This window comes from Rattus rattus, chromosome 1 (genome assembly GCF_011064425.1).
Source record: "Rattus rattus isolate New Zealand chromosome 1, Rrattus_CSIRO_v1, whole genome shotgun sequence".
In the NCBI taxonomy this organism is placed as follows: Eukaryota; Metazoa; Chordata; class Mammalia; order Rodentia; family Muridae; genus Rattus; species Rattus rattus.
The window spans coordinates 159,252,134-159,271,577 of NC_046154.1; the positions used below are offsets into that span (position 1 = coordinate 159,252,134).

At 37.7% G+C, this 19,444-nt stretch overlaps 1 protein-coding gene across 1 annotated transcript; it reads left to right on the forward strand.

Annotated features, from left to right (window-relative positions):
- The first annotated feature begins 17,053 nt into the window (after nt 1-17,053).
- Nucleotides 17,054-18,002, forward strand: LOC116908466 (olfactory receptor 2Z1). Its single transcript, XM_032911657.1, is given in 5 exon segments — nt 17,054-17,106; nt 17,108-17,313; nt 17,316-17,876; nt 17,879-17,959; nt 17,962-18,002. Coding segments are annotated over 5 exon segments (942 nt in total).
- The last annotated feature ends 1,442 nt before the right edge of the window (nt 18,003-19,444 follow it).

Genomic DNA, 19,444 nt, shown 5'->3' on the forward strand with positions numbered 1-19,444 from the left:
TACAGAGACAGACATATAGACCAGTGGAATAGAATTGAAGACCCAGAAATGAACCCACACACCTATGATCACTTGATTTTTGACAAAGGAGCCAAAACCATCCAATGGAAAAAAGATAGCATTTTCAGAAAATAGTGCCGGTTCAAATGGAGGTCAGCATGTAGAAAAATACATACCAATCCATGCTGATCACCCTGTACAAAGCTTAAGTCCAAGTGGATCAAGGACTTCCACATCAAACCAGATGCACACAAACTAATAGAAGAAAAAGTGGGGAAGCGTCTCAAACACATGGGCACTGGAGAAAATTTCCTGAACAAAACAACAATGGCTTATGCTCTAAGATCAAGAGTCGACAAATGGGATCTCACAAAACTGCAAAGCTTCTGTAAGGCAAAAGACACTGTCATTAGGACAAAACGGCAACCAACAGAACTGAACCACTGAACTGAGAATGGGAACCCCGTTGAAGGATTCAGACACAGGATTGAGAGAGCTGAAGGGACTTGAGACCCCATAAGAACAACAATGCCAACCTACCAGAGCTTCCAGGCACTAAGCTACTACCCAACTACTATACGTGGACTAACCCTGGGCTCAAAATTGATAGGTAGAAATGAATAGCCTAGTACGGGCACCAGTGGAAAGGGAAGCCCTTGGTCCTGCCAAGGCTGGACCCCCAGTGAACAGGATTGTTTGGGGAAGTGCAATAATGTGGGGAGGATGGGGAGGAGAACACCCATATAGAAGGGAGCAAGATGAAATAGGGTATGTTTTCCTGGAAACCAGGAAAGGGAATACCATTTGCAATGTAAATAAGAAACACTCAATTTGATAAAGATGGAGTAAAAAAGAATAAAAAAGAAATAATGAAAGATTAAACAGGTATTTATATAACATTCCATCCTAAAAGAAAAGGATATCCATTCTTCTCAGCACCTCATGGTACCTTCTCCAAAACTTGCCAAATAATCCATCACAAAATGGGCCTCAACAGATACAAGAAGATAGAAATAATCCCATTCACCCAATCAGATCACCATGGATTAAGGCTGGTCTTCAATAACAATAATAACGACAGAATGCCCACATATACATGAAAGTTGAACAATGCTCTACTCAATGACTATTTGGTCAAGGAAGAAATAAATAAAAGACTTCTTATAATTTAATGAAAATGAAGATACAATGTACCCAAACTTATGGGACACAATGAAAGCTGTGATAAGAGGAAAACTCATATCTCTGAGTGCCTACAAAAAGAAACAGGAGAGATCATACATCAGCAGCTTGACAGCACACCTGAAAGCTCTAGAACAAAAGGAAAAAAATACATCCAAGAGAAGTAGAAGGCAGGAAATAATAAAACTCAAGGCTGAAATCAAGTAGAAAGGAAAAGAGCTATACAAGTAACCAACGAAACCAGGACCTATTTCTTTGAGAAAATCAACAAAATAGATAAACCGTTAGGCAGACTAAAAAGAGGGCACAGAGAGTGTATCCAAATTAACAAAGTCAGAAAGGAGAAGGGAGACATAACAACAGAATCTGAGGAAATTCAAATAAATCATCAGATCCTACTACAAAAGCCAATATTCAACAAAATTGGAAAATCTGGAAGAAATGGACAACAACAACATGTTCCCTGAATATAAAGGCATCTTATTAAAATACAAATTTCTTTGATTCCAAAATTAAAGAATGTCCCTCACTTGATGCCCTGTCTTTCTATTGGAGGTGAACTCTACAAGTTCCCTCTCCCCACTGTAGGGCATTTCCCCTAAGGTATCTCCCTTTGAGTCCTGAGAGTCTCTCACCTCCCAGATGTGAACAGATTTGTACGTATTTGCTTTGCTTTCATGGCTAACTCATATAAAGAATGAATCATTTACGTTGAGAAAAATGACAATGAAGATGACTTGGAGATGGCCACAATGGAAGCTAATAGGAGAAGGAATATATATATATATATATATATATATATATATATATATATATTTGAGGCACATATCTACAGTACCGACTCTTTAAAGAAAAGAATTCTTACCCTTTTCTGAGGACAACACATATTATTGAGAATTACCTGCTAAAATAGTTAATTTTCTAAATCTATTTCTATATTCTTCCTTCCACCCTTTAGTACAAAAATAATTTCTTTCAATTATTGATGCATATTTGTATATTCCAACTATCCATTCTCCTTTCATATGTCGCCTATCATTTATGGTCATATAATCATTCATGACACCTACCATCTGTGCATGTGTCTTTTTGGTTTTTCTCTTAGGTATTTGGAGCATAAGTATGTAAATAGTATCTACAGAAATAATTTCTCACAGCTTGCCTGTTGGCCAAATGATAAGATGTAATGTGCTAAAACAAATTAATAGCTTCACGGGCTTAGAAGTACAAAATTGTACAAGGTACAAAAATTATGCTTATAGTTTCTTAAAGTGTACATTCACTTTTCCGTGCTTCCTCCTTGATAAACATGGTTGACCATATGGACTAAAGTTTTATAATTACCTCCTTTTACTTCACTCTACCTTTACTTCCATGTGCTTATCTGTACTTGCTGTAATCTTAACTGCTTTCTGATCTCTGCTCTTCAACTGATCAGAGACAAACAATACTACTGTGTGCAAGAGTCATCTGCATGGAAACATTTCTCCTCCAAACGGCTTTCAAGGAAGCCATTGCCCAACCAAGGAAAGCTGCCCCAATTATTCTACTTCTCCCAATATTTCATTATTAAATCTCAAAATAACTCAAAAATATCATTTAACTATGGGAGGTAGTTTACAGCAATGCACCCATGCTTTTTTTTCTTCTGATTAGAAACAAAATAATATGAATAAATGTTATGTTCAACAATCACATTGATGATAACTCTATTCCCTGTGTTTGACTGAGAGGTGAATAAATATCTCCCCAAATATTCCAGGGATTATATAAATGCCCAAACTCCAGCTTCTACTAAAACTAATTTTCTCCATAGGAGAAAGGAAAACTCATGGGATTACTGATGAAACTGTTTTCTGGGTAGTCTTCCTTATCTGACTATGATGATTTCATACTTAAATAACTGTAGATAACACTGATTAGGCCAATGATTGTGAAATACAGGGAGATTTCATGAACTTTCACAGTGAATAGAGCCAACATACTTATGAGTCACCAAGAGTAATTCCTCACTATCTATACACAGGTGAGTGTCGACTTTAAAGTTTGTGAAGTTCTTGAGAGATATGGGCATAAAAGGGATAGTATGTGTTAATATTATTGTGGTCCTTCTAATTGATGCTTTCTGTAGCACCGTGGTTGAGTCTATGTAGGCTTTTGAATGGAAAGATGGACTTTTGCTTGTTCCAATATTTTCTAATTCAAACACAGATGAATGTTTTCTTTCATGGTTATCACGTATGCTTTGAACCAAAGAAGGTTAGACCTACATGGACTCATAGGTCTGCATAACAATAAAATTTTCTTGAAACAATAAAGGGATAATACTGTGGTAATAACTTTGTGATAATAGCCATGGGTCTGGAAACAGAAAAAAACCCTGGCATGAATGTCACTCATCTTTTATTTGCTTTCTGAGTACTAGGAAAATGAGAGTTACCAAGATGAATTCTCAATTTACAACTTCATGGCAGGGCAACTTATTATCAAATTCAAAAAAGAAGCAATGTCTTCACGGAGTGCAGGACTTGAAACCAATCAGACATCAGCCCAAATCTATTATTTTAGCAGCTTTAGGGCATTAAACAAATTAGTCACCCCATTCTCCCTTTAGCCTACTTATCTATAACATTATTGTTAATAAAAACATTTCACTTTAGGATTCTTTCATTCAACAAACGTTCACTAATCAAGTTGTACTTTGACTCCTTGATCCATGGCAATTAAATGAGATAATTAAATGGTCAATATGTGTCAGTATTCTCAACACACTCATACAATAATGGGACGACTAAGATGAAGATTTTATACTATTCCATGTCACAGTGGAGATGTGTGGGAGTTTTGCTGAGAGCAGAATATGATCTGATACCTTTAGTTTACTCAGAGAGCATAAACAAAGATCCACATGTTGTCTTTCCTGAGAAAAATGGGGAAAGAAGCAGGGTAAAGCACAACTGTAGTGCCTGTCAGAGGGACTTGCATTCACCCTACTCTTCCATCCAACACAGAAGAAATTAATGGATATTTTTCTGTATGTGTTTGCTTTTGTTTTCCCAGATCAATTTGTTTTGAGAGTGATGGACCTGTTGATGAAGTTAGATGATGACATTCTTTTCTAAAGAGTTTGTTGGTTTAAGGTTTTTAAACCATGTACAGGAAGTCCCACACCCGCGGATCCCGGCCCGCAGCAGCTCTCTGCTCCCAGAACCCGTGGGAGAGAGACCTTACCGCCTGGTCAGGTGGGCACTCCTGAGGCCGCAGAGCAGAAGAGACCACCAACACTGCCCACCCCTGCCCACATCCCTGGCCCAAGAGGAAACTGTATAAGGCCTCTGGGCTCCCGTGGGAGAGGGCCCAGGTGAGGCAGGAGCCCTGCCTGAGACACCGCCGGAACCTGAAGGAAACAGACCGGATAAACAGTTCTCTGCACCCAAATCCCGTGGGAGGGAGAGCTAAACCTTCAGAGAGGCAAACACGCCTGCGAAACCAGAAAAGACTGCTCTCTACACACATTGCTGATTCCAGAGGAAAACACCGGAGGCCATCTGGAACCCTGGTGCACGGAGGCTCCCGGAAGAGGCAGCGCAGATCTTCCCGGTTGCTGCCACCAGAGAGAGCCCGTGGGCAGCACCCCGTGGTAACTTGAGCCTCGGGACCACAGGTAAGACCAACTTTTCTGCTGCAAGTGACCTGCCTGGTGAACTCAAGACACAGGCCCACAGGAACAGCTGAAGACCTGTAGAGGGACAAAACTACACACACGAAAGCAGAACACTCTGTCCCCATAACTGGCTGAAAGAAAACAGTAAAACAGGTCTACAGCACTCCTGACACACAGGCTTATAGGACAGTCTAGCCACTGTCAGAATTAGCAGAACAAAGAAACACTAGAGATAATCTGATGGCGAGAGGCAAGCGCAGGAACACAAGCAACAGAAACCAAGACTACATGGCATCATCGGAGCCCAATTCTCCCACCAAAACAAACATGGAATATCCAAACACACCAGAAAAGCAAGATCTAGTTTCAAAATCAGATTTGATCATGATGCTGGAGGACTTCAAGAAAGACCTGAAGAACTCCCTTAGAGAACAAGTAGAAGCCTACAGAGAGGAATGCAAAAATCCCTGAAAGAATTCCAGGAAAACACAATCAAACAGTTGAAGGAATTAAAAAATGGAAATAGAAGCAATCAAGAAAAGAACACATGGAAATAACCTGGATATAGAAAACCAAAAGAAGAGACAAGGAGCTGTAGATACAAGCTTCACCAACAGAATACAAGAGATGGAAAGAGAATCTCAGGAGCAGAAGATTCCATAGAAATCATTGACTCAACTGTCAAAGATAATGTAAAGCGGAAAAAGCTACTGGTCCAAAACATACAGGAAATCCAGGACTCAATGAGAAGATCAAACCTAAGGATAATAGGTATAGAAGAGAGTGAAGACTCCCAGCTCAAAGGACCAGTAAATATCTTCAACAAAATCATAGAAGAAAAACTTCCTAACCTAAAAAAAGAGATACCCATAGGCATACAAGAAGCCTACAGAACTCCAAATAGATTGGACCAGAAAAGAAACACCTCCCGTCACATAATAGTCAAAACACTAAACGCACAAAATAAAGAAAGAATATTAAAAGCAGTAAGGGAAAAAGGTCAAGTAACATATAAAGGCAGACCTATCAGAATCACACCAGACTTCTCGCCAGAAACTATGAAGGCCAGAAGATCCTGGACTGATGTCATACAGACCCTAAGAGAACACAAATGCCAGACCAGGCTACTGTATCCTGCAAAACTCTCAATTAACATAGATGGAGAAACCAAGATATTCCATGACAAAACCAAATTTACACAATATCTTTCTACAAATCCAGCACTACAAAGGATAATAAATGGTAAAGCCCAACATAAGGAGGCAAGCTATACCCAAGAAGAGGCAAGAAACTAATCGTCTTGGCAACAAAACAAAGAGAAGAAAAGCACACAAACACAACCTCACATCCAAATATGAATATAACAGGAAGCAATAATCACTATTCTTAATATCTCTCAACATCAATGGCCTCAACTCCCAATAAAAAAGACATAGATTAACAAACTGGATGCATAACGAGGACCCTGCATTTCTGCTGCCTACAGGAAACACACCTCAGAGACAAAGACAGACACTACCTCAGAGTGAAAGGCTGGGAAACAACTTTCCAAGCAAATGGTCCAGAAGAAGCAAGCTGGAGTAGCCATTCTAATATCAAATAAAATCAATTTCCACCTAAAAGTCATCAAAAAAGATAAGGAAGGACACTTTATATTCATCAAAGGAAAAAATCCACCAAGATGAACTCTCAATCCTAAATATCTATGCCCCAAATACAAGGGCACCTACATACGTAAAAAGAAACCTTACTAAAGCTCAAAACACACATTGCACCTCACACAATAATAGTAGGAGATTTCAACACCCCACTCATCAATGGACAGATCATGGAAACAGAAATTAAACAGAGACGAGACAGACTAAGAGAAGTCATGAGCCAAATGGACTTAACGGATATTTATAGAACGTTCTACCCTAAAGCAAAAGGATATACCTTCTTCTCAGCTCCTCATGGTACTTTCTCCAAAATTGACCATATAATTGGTCAAAAAACGGGCCTCAACAGGTACAGAAAGATAGAAATAATCCCATGCGTGCTATCGGACCACCACGGCCTAAAACTTGTCTTCAATAACAATAAGGGAAGAATGCCCACATAGACGTGGAAATTGAACAATGCTCTACTCAATGATAACCTGGTCAAGGAAGAAATAAAGAGAGAAATTAAAGACTTTTTAGAATTTAATAAAAATGAAGGTACAACATACCCAAACTTATGGGACACAATGAAAGCTGTGCTAAGAGGAAAACTTATAGCGCTGAGTGCCTGCAGAAAGAAACAGGAAAGAGCATATGTCAGCAGCTTGACAGCACACCTAAAAGCTCTAGAACAAAAAAAAAGCAAATACACCCAGGAGGGTAGAAGGCAGGAAATAATCAAACTCAGAGCTGAAATCAACCAAGTAGAAACAAAAGGACCATAGAAAGAATCAACAGAACCAAAAGTTGGTTCTTTGAGAAAATCAACAAGATAGATAAACCCTAGCCAGACTAACGAGAGGACACAGAGAGTGTGTCCAAATTAACAAAATCAGAAAATGAAAAGGAGACATAACTACAGATTCAGAGGAAATTCAAAAAATCATCAGATCTTACTATAAAAGCCTATATTCAACAAAACTTGAAAAATCTACAGGAAATGGACAATTTCCTAGACAGATACCAGGTACGAAGTTAAATCAGGAACAGATAAACCAGTTAAACAACCCCATAACTCCCTAAGGAAATAGAAGCAGTCATTAAAGGTCTCCCAACCAAAAAGAGCCCAGGTCCAGACGGGTTTAGTGCAGAATTCTATCAGACCTTCATAGAAGACCTCATACCAATATTATCCAAACTATTCCACAAAATTGAAACAGATGGAGCACTACCGAATTCCTTCTATGAAGCCACAATTACTCTTATACCTAAACCACACAAAGACCCAACAAAGAAAGAGAACTTCAGACCAATTTCCCTTATGAACATTGACGCAAAAAATACTCAACAACAAAATTCTGGCAAACCGAATCCAAGAGCACATCAAAACAATCATCCACCATGATCAAGTAGGCTTCATCCCAGGCATGCAGGGATGGTTTAATATCTGAAGGAAAACCATCAACGTGATCCATTATATAAACAAACTGAAAGAACAAAACCACATGATCATTTCATTAGATGCTGAGAAAGCATTTGACAAAATTCAACACCCTTCATGATAAAAGTCCTGGAAAGAATAGGAATACAAGGCCCATACCTAAACATAGTAAAAGCCATATACAGCAAACCAGTTGCTAACATTAAACTAAATGGAGAGAAACTTGAAGCAATCCCACTAAAATCAGGGACTAGACAAGGCTGCCCACTCTCTCCCTACTTATTCAATATAGTTCTTGAAGTTCTAGCCAGAGCAATCAGACAACAAAAGGAGATCAAGGGGATACAGATCGGAAAAGAAGAAGTCAAAATATCACTATTTGCAGATGATATGATAGTATATTTAAGTGATCCCAAAAGTTCCACCAGAGAACTACTAAAGCTGATAAACAACTTCAGCAAAGTGGCTGGGTATAAAATTAACTCAAATAAATCAGTAGCCTTCCTCTACAAAAGAGAAACAAGCCGAGAAAGAAATTAGGAAACGACACCCTTCATAATAGACCCAAATAATATAAAAATACCCGGTGTGACTTTAACCAAGCAAGTAAAAGATTTGTACAATAAGAACTTCAAGACACTGAAGAAAGAAATTGAAGAAGACCTCAGAAGGTGGAAAGATCTCCCATGCTCATGGATTGGCAGGATTAATATAGTAAAAATGGCCATTTTACCAAAAGCGATCTACAGATTCAATGCAATCCCCATCAAAATACCAATCCAATTCTTCAAAGAGTTAGACAGAACAATTTGCAAATTCATCTGGAATAACAAAAACCCCGGAAAGCTAAAACTATCCTCAACAAGAAAAAGACTTTGGGGGAATCAGTATCCCTGAACTCAAGCAGTATTACAGAGCAATAGTGATAAAAACTGCATGGTATTGGTACAGAGACAGACAGATAGACCAATGGAACAGAATTGAAGACCCAGAAATGAACCCACATACCTGTGGTCACTTGATTTTTGACAAAGGGCAAAACCATCCAATGGAAAAAGATAGCATTTTCAGCAAATGGTGCTGGTTCAACTGGAGGTCAACATGTAGAAGAATGCAGATCGATCCATGCTTATCACCCTGTACAAAGCTTAAGTCCAAGTGGATCAAGGACCTCCACATCAAACCAGACACACTCAAACTAATAGAAGAAAAACTAGGGAAGCATCTGGAACACATGGGCACTGGAAATAATTTCCTGAACAAAACACCAATGGCTTATGCTCTAAGATCAATAATCGACAAATGGGATCTCATAAAACTGCAAATCTTCTGTAAGGCAAAGGACACTGTGGTTAGGACAAAACGGCAACCAACAGATTGGGAAAAGATCTTTACCAATCCTACAACAGATAGAGGCCTTATATCCAAAATATACAAAGAACTCAAAAAGTTAGACCGCAGGGAGACAAATAACCCTATTAAAAAATGGGGTTCAGAGCTAAACAAAGAATTCACAGCTGAGGAATGCCGAATGGCTGAGAAAGACCTAAAGAAATGTTCAACATCTTTAGTCATAAGGGAAATGCAAATCAAAACAACCCTGAGATTTCACCTCACACCAGTGAGAATGGCTAAGATCAAAAACTCAGGTGACAGCAAATGCTGGCGAGGATGTGGAGAAAGAGGAACACTCCTCCATTGTTGGTGGGATTGCAGACTGGTACAACCATTCTGGAAATCAGTCTGGAGGTTCCTCAGAAAATTGGACATTAAACTGCCTGAGGATCCAGCTATCCCTCTCTTGGGAATATACCCAAAAGATGCCCCAACATATAAAAAAGACACGTGCTCCACTATGTTCATCGCAGCCTTATTTATAATAGCCAGAAGCTGGAAAGAACCCAGATGCCCTTCAACAGAGGAATGGATACAGAAAATGTGGTATATCTACACAATGGAATATTACTCAGCTATCAAAAACAACGAGTTTATGAAATTTGTAGGCAAATGGTTGGAACTGGAAAATATCATCCTGAGTGAGCTAACCCAATCACAGAAAGACATACATGGTATGCACTCATTGATAAGTGGCTATTAGCCCAAATGCCTGAATTACCCTAGATGCCTAGAACAAATGAAACTCAAGACGGATGATCAAAATGTGAATGCTTCACTCCTTCTTTAAAAGGGGAACAAGAATACCCTTGGCAGGGAAGAGAGAGGCAAAGATTAAAACAGAGACTGAAGGAACATCCATTCAGAGCCTGCCCCACATGTGGCCCATATATATACAGCCACCCAATTAGACAAGATGGATGAAGCAAAGAAGTGCAGAAGTGTAGATCGCTCCTGAGAGACACAGCCAGAATACAGCAAATACAGAGGCGGATGTCAGCAGCAAACCTCTGAACTGAGAATAGGACCCCCGTTGAAGGAATCAGAGAAAGAACTGGAAGAGCTTGAAGGGGCTCGAGACCCCATATGTACAACAATGCCAAGCAACCAGAGCTTCCAGGATCTAAGCCACTACCTAAAGACTATACATGGACTGACCCTGGACTCTGACCTCATAGGTAGCAATGAATATCCTAGTAAGAGCACAAGTGGAAGGGGAAGCCCTGGGTCCTGCTAATACTGAACCCCCAGTGAACTAGACTGTTGCGGGGAGGGCGGCAATGGGGGGAGGGTCGGGAGGGGAACACCCATAAGGAAGGGAGGGGGAGGGGATGTTTGCCGGAACCAGGAAAGGGAATAACACTGAAATGTATATAAGAAATATTCAAGTTAATAAAAAAAAAAAAAAACCATGTACACAGCAAACAGAGCATTGAAATAACACCAGTATGACTAATAAAATCAGACTTATTAAAAAAAAACCCTGGGGGGTTTTCTCTATTTAGGAACAATGGAAGGTAAGTTTTTTGTTTTTATTTTATTTTAGGTTACAGTGTGTGTGTGTGTGTGTGTGTGTGTGTGTGTGTGTGTGTGTGTGTTTGTCTAGCATTACTTGATATATTTCTTCGATGTTTACTGTATACTGAGGAAGTGAGGCAATAGAGATGCTTTGGAACTTTTTACTATTATATAATAATTGTCAACCTGTGTGAATTGAATGTAATAAATATTTCTTAATCTTATCTACCTATTCTTCCATCTTCTCTTCCTTCCCCGACCCCTAGTCTTATTCCTGTATTCTAATAACCTTTCCCTTTTTTACTTCAGAACTTATTTCAACTTACAGTTGTAAAGGAAAATATACACTATGTAACTTTATGTATTAGGTTAATTTGCTTTATTGAGTCATACATTTTCATTTGCCTTCCTCTAAAAACAGTTTATAACTATTTTTATTTCTGACAAACACATATTTTTATTAGCAATACTTATTTCTTTATTAACTCCATTTTACACATCTTATTGATTTTTACTTTAGTGCTTGTGAAAAATGCATTAATGAACAAAAACATACTATGCAATGATTTCATTTACAGTTTTGTATGTGCTCAGACGGGGTATGTCATATGACAAGTTATATTTTGAGGTTTTGTCTTTAACCAAAAACACAATAGTGGCAAAACTAATATATATATGGTATAATATATAATATAATATAATATAATATAATATAATATAATATAATATATATATATATATACACACACACACACACACACACACACACACATATATATATAATAAGATATATATCTTCCGGCATAGCAAATGTGTATTTTGGAACCAAACATCTGTTTTATCCAAATCTGAATCCTGTTACTTTATGTTGGACAACACCTGAAAAATCACAATCATACTTCTTGAATATAAATCATCTCATGTGAAAATACTTAAATAATTTTATCTAGAGGGAGTGTTTTCAAAATTGTTAAAAAGTGTCTAATATTTTAACCACTTCAATCTGCAAAGTTCAGTGACATAATGAACATCTGCAGGACTTTGAAGCAATGAATTTGGATACTTTCAGAACTACAAATATAAAATTTATAACATTTACTCATATTCCTACTATGGAATCAACTCTCATATTTGTTTGAAGAATGATAAGTTAGTGAAAGATCATATTAAGTTAGTGAAAGATGCACTTTAATACTCAAGAAAGATATTTGTAATAAAAACTATTTTGATCCTCATCTCGGATCATGACATTGTAAGAGCTCTTTATTTTTGTCAGTGTTATTATTATTATTATTATTATTATTATTATTATTATTAATGATTTCCAGGCCATTGTGAGAGCATCTCATGATTTATGTTCAGTTTGTACCTAGTATCATTAAAAACATACTTCTAAGAGACAAATGTATGACTGAAACTTTCTAGGTCATATTAAGCCTATCCCTGACAAAACACTAAGGCAAGGTTTTTCAATTGGGACATTTTTTTCTCAGGAGGTTTTTGATTCTTGAATTTCTTACATTAAGATTTTAAATTTTGAGTCCTACCGATAAATGATGGATTAAAAATAGTAATATTTGTTATACAACCAACCCCGGTAAACGTTTCATTTAGCCTTCAAAAGAATTCATAAACCACAGATCAAGAACCACTATTGTAAGAGACAGAATGATTATTGAAATTTCTGTACTTCACACTCTGCCTATCCATGCCAAATTTCTAAACTGGGGACACTTTTATCCCAGGAGGCTCTTGACTTTGGAATTTTAAGGTGTCCAGAATGTCCTACTGACATCTCACAGATAATGAGAGTCAGGGACTCTGGTAGACATTTTACAATGCCAAGGTGCCAAAGGCTTAACTGGGCAGGATACAGCAATGGACAAAGGCCAAAGTCTTGTGACTCTTTCTTACTATTTTGTCCTAAAAAGCACTGGTTTCCTTTTTCTCTGGCTCAAGTAGTTCTTTCTGGCCATACGAGAGGCTTGGAACTTATTAACTTTTCATGAACAAGAGAGAAAAGAAAGAAAAAGAAAAAGAATCATTTATACAGACAACATGTATAAACATACATACTCTTATTGGGCCCAACCACCTGTCTCATGCATACTTGAATAAATAAGCATATACCTATACACATATACATCTATATAGACAAACAGACATATTCATATTACATTTGGCTGATGGGGCTGAGCCCCACAAACGACACACACAGGGCAGAGCCTCCCAAGTTACACATGTACACTTAGATAGATGTGGCAGATCTGCCCAAACTACCCCTTTATTTCTTCTCTTTGGCTTTTTTTTTTACATTTTTAGAAAAATAGTATCTAGAAAATTACCTTTATAGAAAAAATGTTACATAAAATGTGAGTTAAAAGAATGTTGATAATAAGTTCAAAGTATGTTTCATTTTATAATCTAATTATAAGTTCAAAGAATTTTTCATGGCCTCACTTTATCAAAGTACATACTTCATCCTTGGTCCTGACCTAGAATGAATGTTTTTCCTTGAAAACAAATTTGCCCCAAGCCTATTTCTCTCAGTGTAGTTGTGAAAACTCATTCTAGTCCTTATTATTCTATGGGGAGTGCTCATATTCTATTCTTGGTTTTGACTTTATTACATATTTCTGGTAAAACCATCACCTTAAATTTTCTTCATAAGACTATTTGAATCATACAAAATTATTTTTATTTCACTGGTTATTTTATTTATTTAAATTTCAAATGTTATCCCCCTTCCCAATTAAACCCCCTATCCCCAGTCCCATCACCTCTGCTTCTCTGAGGCTGCTCACCCACCCACTCACCCACTACCACTCAGCACTAACATCCCCTGCACTGTGTCATGGAGCCTCCACAGGACCAAAGGGCTCCCTTCCCACTGATGCCAGACTAGGCCATCTCTGGTACACATGCAACTGGAGCCATGGCTCACTCCATCTGTACACACTGGATTGGACTGGACTGGACTGGACTGGACTGGACTGGACTGGACTGGACTGGATTGGATTGGACTGGACTGGATTTAGTCCCTGGGAGCTTTGGAGGATCTAAACAGCATTAACTCATCAAAGTCATCTCCATGTCAACCTGCAGAAAGTTTCTCCATAGGGCAGATTGATGCCCAGGAATTATTAGGCTATGTAATAGTGATATAAAAGGCATATCAACAGTAAGAAGCCATCCTGGGATAAGTCTCTAAGGACCCTGCATTCTTAGAGCACACCCACCGCAAGTCAATCAAAATGGTGGACCATCTCCAAAAATGTTTACTTGCATGCTATTGGCCTTTCTTTCCTAGATGACTTCTGACAACCAAGAGAGTACTCTGAGGCAAAACTGTTCTTTCAATAATGCCAAGTGATAAAACTCCTGATGCTCCTGAACTGGAAAAGGTAAAGAATTCTTTTAAGGGCTTGTAAGCAAGAGTTATCTGGATCTAGCAAAGGGGAAATTTTATTTGACTTCTATTAATAATGCATTGGATAACTACAGAGAGGAAACTTATTGAGTAGGTTCAGGTTTGGAAAAAGCATAATGTTTAGTAATAATAGCAAGACGAAATAACTTGTCTTCGAAGATTTCAATATCTTTTACTATGCAGTCAAGACTAGATAGCTATACCTGTATCATATTTCTAATATTTTTTAATTTTGCATTTACATGTAGTAATTGTCTATATAAGTATTTAATTTTACTGTGTACTACATTTCTATACTCATATAATTTATATATAAAATCACTGTAATTTTCATTTTTGTGGCATCAGACATATAATTTCATCATGTTGTGCACAATCAAACCATTTCTCACAGTTACTTTGAAATGTTCAATTAATTTTATCAAGAAAGCTAATACTGCTATAGAGCATTTGAAAGTTTTTTTCTCTTCCAACTGACAAGTCATCTATAGCCATTAATTATTTTGTCTCGATGATATTATGAATTTTATGCCTACTTTTAACTTAAACGTATGTATCTTTCTTTGCCAAATTTGTATCTCTTTATATAATATAATATTCCTCATATCTGTATAAGTAGCCAGAATACTATGTGAATTTGGATATACATAAATCGTGTGTGTATGTATGTGTGTGTGTGTGTGTGTGTGTGTGTGTGTGTGTGTGTAATAGAAGACAATGTTGACTGTCTATTTGTTTATTACTATCTACAATATTGCTTGAAAGATGGTCGGTTGTTTATTCTGTGTACTATGCTCCCTGACCTGTGAGACTCTTGGAATAATTATATCTCTCATCACTATCTTCCCAAAGGAGTATAAGGATTCAGCATCTTGTGGTAAGCATACAACATTTGCATGGGTAGTGGAGGTCAACTCATGTCATCATGTTCACACACGAGCCAGTTCAGCACCCCAGCTCTTTAATAAGTGGTTAAATCACACACACACACACACACACACACACACACACACATACACACACACACACTTTATTCATTTGTTAGCATGTTATATTCATTTTTCAAATATTCTGAATAAGGTTACGATAAAGATAAAAGTATACATATTTTTAATATATTAACCTCAAGTGATTTCTACAAACACTTGCTTAGTAAGTGATTTTAAAATATTTCACCACTAAAGAATTGGCATGACATCATTCTTTGATTTAACTTTAACAGCAGTGCTAGTAACCGTGGTCTTTGCCAAATATTTTGTGGAAGAAGAAAATTATGTCAACAAATTATCCAAGATCACTCTGTTGCAACTCAAAGGTATCTAAGCCAAGCTTTTTTCTACTTTTGTCCCAAGATCATGCAAAGCATATGCATGACTAATATTTCTCTGCTACAGTTTCCATATTCTAGCTGCCTGGAAATTTTTGTCATCTTACAAACTTACTCCAATGTCTTTGTCTGCATTGATGTTGGTGAAATTGTGCATGCCAAATGTAGTCTAGCTCAATGTCAACATTGCTGGGAAAATATTTTCCTGATTTAAGGGTGTGAGAGTTGCTGGTTCTTGATCTTAATACTTGACCATTTTAGTCACCCTGTAAATTAATAGCAGATATTTTAAATCTACTTCTGTATCATGGTCTTGTTCTACCTAAAGAATACTTTAGGTATTCTTTAAGACTACCTTAAATAAAGCACACTACTCAAAATAAAATTAAGCCATCAATAATGGGTTGTTTACTGATAACTTCATAATAACCCACATTGTGGAAACCTAAGACTACCTTCATTAAACCTATTTTCATGGTATCTTCATGTTTTGTACTCCTTAGACTAGTAAGAGCAATTTTACTGTGGTGACTGATGGTAGATTTGTTTCTGTCTATAGTTCTGTCCAAGCATTTATGCATAGTCCCTTGAATGCTGTACCACGTCCCTAGATGCTTCAAAAAGTTTGCCAGACTTCCCTGTTCTCACAGAGCATCCCAGCGATGAAAGTTATATTAACGTCTAGGAGTATAGTATTTGTAAATTTACCCCAAATATTTTCACAAAACTCAAATGTAATTCTTTTCTATTTTAAGTCTGTACTTATATCTGATACACATTTGTGTGCGCTTATACATCCATAAGCAAGAGGGTTCATTTTTTTAGCTGACAGCACACGCACACACACACACACACACACACACACACACACACACACACACACACACATATATATATGTGAATAAATATAAATATACATGGAGGCATTTTAATACATAGAATTTTCAGTGTTTCTCTATGTGATATATTGATGCCTAGTCTTTCAATTAAATCCAATTTGCCCAAGTGACTACTCTAGATATCCAGCTTATTTAAATGATTCAATGTCTCTTGTAAACAATGGAATTATAACCAAGCTGCTATACCTACTTGGCATTTACATGGGTTCTGGGTACTTTAACCTTGTCAATCACACTTTTTGACTACACAACATGCATTTTGCCCATGGATCCATCTCTCCAGATTCAGTGGGTATCATTTGAATTGAGGGTGGACAAGAGTTTCCTTCAGATATTCAAATGGCTTATTTTCTGCTCTGTATCTAGTAAACATTATTAACTGAACAAGGCTCCATTCTCTTACTCATTTTACCTGTGGATATATATTTTTTCTCAGGATGACTACCCAAGTAGCCACTAAAACTTGAGAGAAATCTTCATGAGAGATGCAAGTGACTTGCCATTTTGGGTTTCTTGATACAGTTGTTGTTCCTTGAGTTAAGCATTGTACATTAGACATGAAGAAGCATGTGAACCAATCAGAGTTCTCCAAATTTATTTTTGTGAGTCTCCAGCAGATCAGGTTCACCTGAACTCCTTTTCTCTCTGGTGGCTGCCATGTTTATCATTGGCCTTCTATGAAACACTATTCTACTCTTATTGATCCAGATTGACTCTAAGCTACATACCCCCATGTTCTTCCCGCTCAGTCAGCTTTCCCTCTTAGATATTTGTTTCCCCCTGATCACCATACCCAATATGGTATCAGACTTTCCTAAGAACAAAGTTTTATATCCTTTGGAGGTTGCGCAGCACAACTATTTTTCCTGACCATGATGGGTGTAGCTGAGGGAGTCCTATTGGCCCTCATGTCTTATGACCGCTATGTGGCAGTGTGCCATCCTTTGCAGTACCCTATACTCATGAGACATCAAGTGTGCCTGGTTATGCTGGCCTCTTCCTGGATAGCAGGTGTGCTCAACGCACTCATCCAGACTTCTATAACTCCGAACTTTTCCTACCGTGCCTCTCGAATTTTAGACCACTTTTTCTGTGAGATGCCAGCCCTGCTAAAACTTTCCTGTTCAGATACCTCCACATATGAGATTGCGCTGTCCATCTCTGGAGTTTTGATCCTTATGTTCACCCTTTTATTCATCATTGCTTCACATGGCCATGTTTTGAGGGTAGTTCTGCACATGCACTCACAGGAGGCCCAGAATACGGCCTTTACTACGTGGTCTTGACTTATAACAGTAGTTGGACTCTTTTATGGTGCAGCAGTGTTCATATACATGGTACCTGGTTCATACCACAGCCCACATCAAGACAACATGATCACCCTTTCTACGGCCTTGTCACCCCTACTCTCAACCCTCTCATCTACAGTCTGAGGAACCGAGAGTTGCACATTGCTTTGCTAAAATTATCAGCAGATTTGGACATAAACGAGTGACAATTATATGAAACTGAAAGAGCAATTCAAATGGTGATTAATCCCACTAAATTTCTAATTTTTTTCTATCTGTAGTACAACTACAAAGGACTTGTGGACCCTAACTCTCATTGAGATTATGTGAAGTACAGATAAGAGTGTCAGTCAGTTTTAATTTATAATCTCTCTGGTATTGAAGTGTCTTAATAGATGAAATGCACTATTTTGGAAAGTTTTGTATTTCTATTGTTAAATTGATGCTTTGGGCATTAAAAAAATGTATCTACTGACTCAGTCTTCAATTAAGCATGTTAGTTTGTGCTGATGACAACTATGATATTTAGAAACAAATGAAATTTAAATTAAAGGAAAAATGAGACACAAAAGTAGTTCATGAGGGGTAACAAACATACCATAGTTACAGCTTGAAGTTGTCACATTTATGAAAAAGTACAGCCTACAGTCACTAGAATGATTGATTGACACATAGATAAGTGGTCATTATAACAATTCAAAGTGTTTATGTGAAAATTCATGTCTACATGGAAGGGCAATGACTGTTGTCTTGATTTGGCAGTGTTTGGTATGCACTAGACTTTTAAAGATATGGATAATTACGTTATGATGATTCACACCAATCTAATAATATTTATAAAGTACTGTTTGAAAATTTGAAGTTTGTTGAGCCGGTTGCTACCTTAATCAATACCATTTAATATTTATTCAAGGGATTGCTATTAAATTAACTTTTTAGCAAACCAAATGTCCAGCATTTGGACAAAGACCAATGTTGAACAAAAAATCTGTGTACTTTATTGATGTAATGTGTTTATAAAATGCATTTCATATAGTTCAAGTAAAAATCTTTTTCCAAATTTACTTTTTTATTCACTTTATATCCTTATCACACCTTCCATTCCTCCTCTTCTCCCAGTCCCATACTTATAAATTCTGCCCACATTAGTTGCCCTATCCTCTTCTCCTCAGAGAAGGGGGGGCTCCTCCCTTGAATACCATCCTACCCAGCAGGACTAGGCACATCCTATCCCACTGAGCCCAACCAGGCATTCCAGGTAGGAGTAAGAGGATCCAATGGCAGGGAACAGAGACTGATAAAACCCCACTCGGCTTGTTAGGGTTGCCACAAGGCCAAGCTGCACAGTTGCCTCAGGTATGTAGGGGGTCAACTGCTACAAATGTACAAGTGCATGGACCCTGGGTATGCAGGGCTGTGAGCCATGAGAGGAAGGCTACTAAGGTTGAGCTAAAGGCTTGACGTCCCAGAGATCTTAAAGGGATGGTAGGAGTTTCACCTGCTCCTGGCAACAGGCCCTTGTTACATAGCTACAGCCACCACCACCCCCATAGATTTGTCCCCATCAGTCATGTATGGGCAATGTCCCAAGCCCTTCTACATATAGATGAGACATCTCTAATGTCTCAGTCTAAGACAATAGGGAAAGGGGTATGGCCA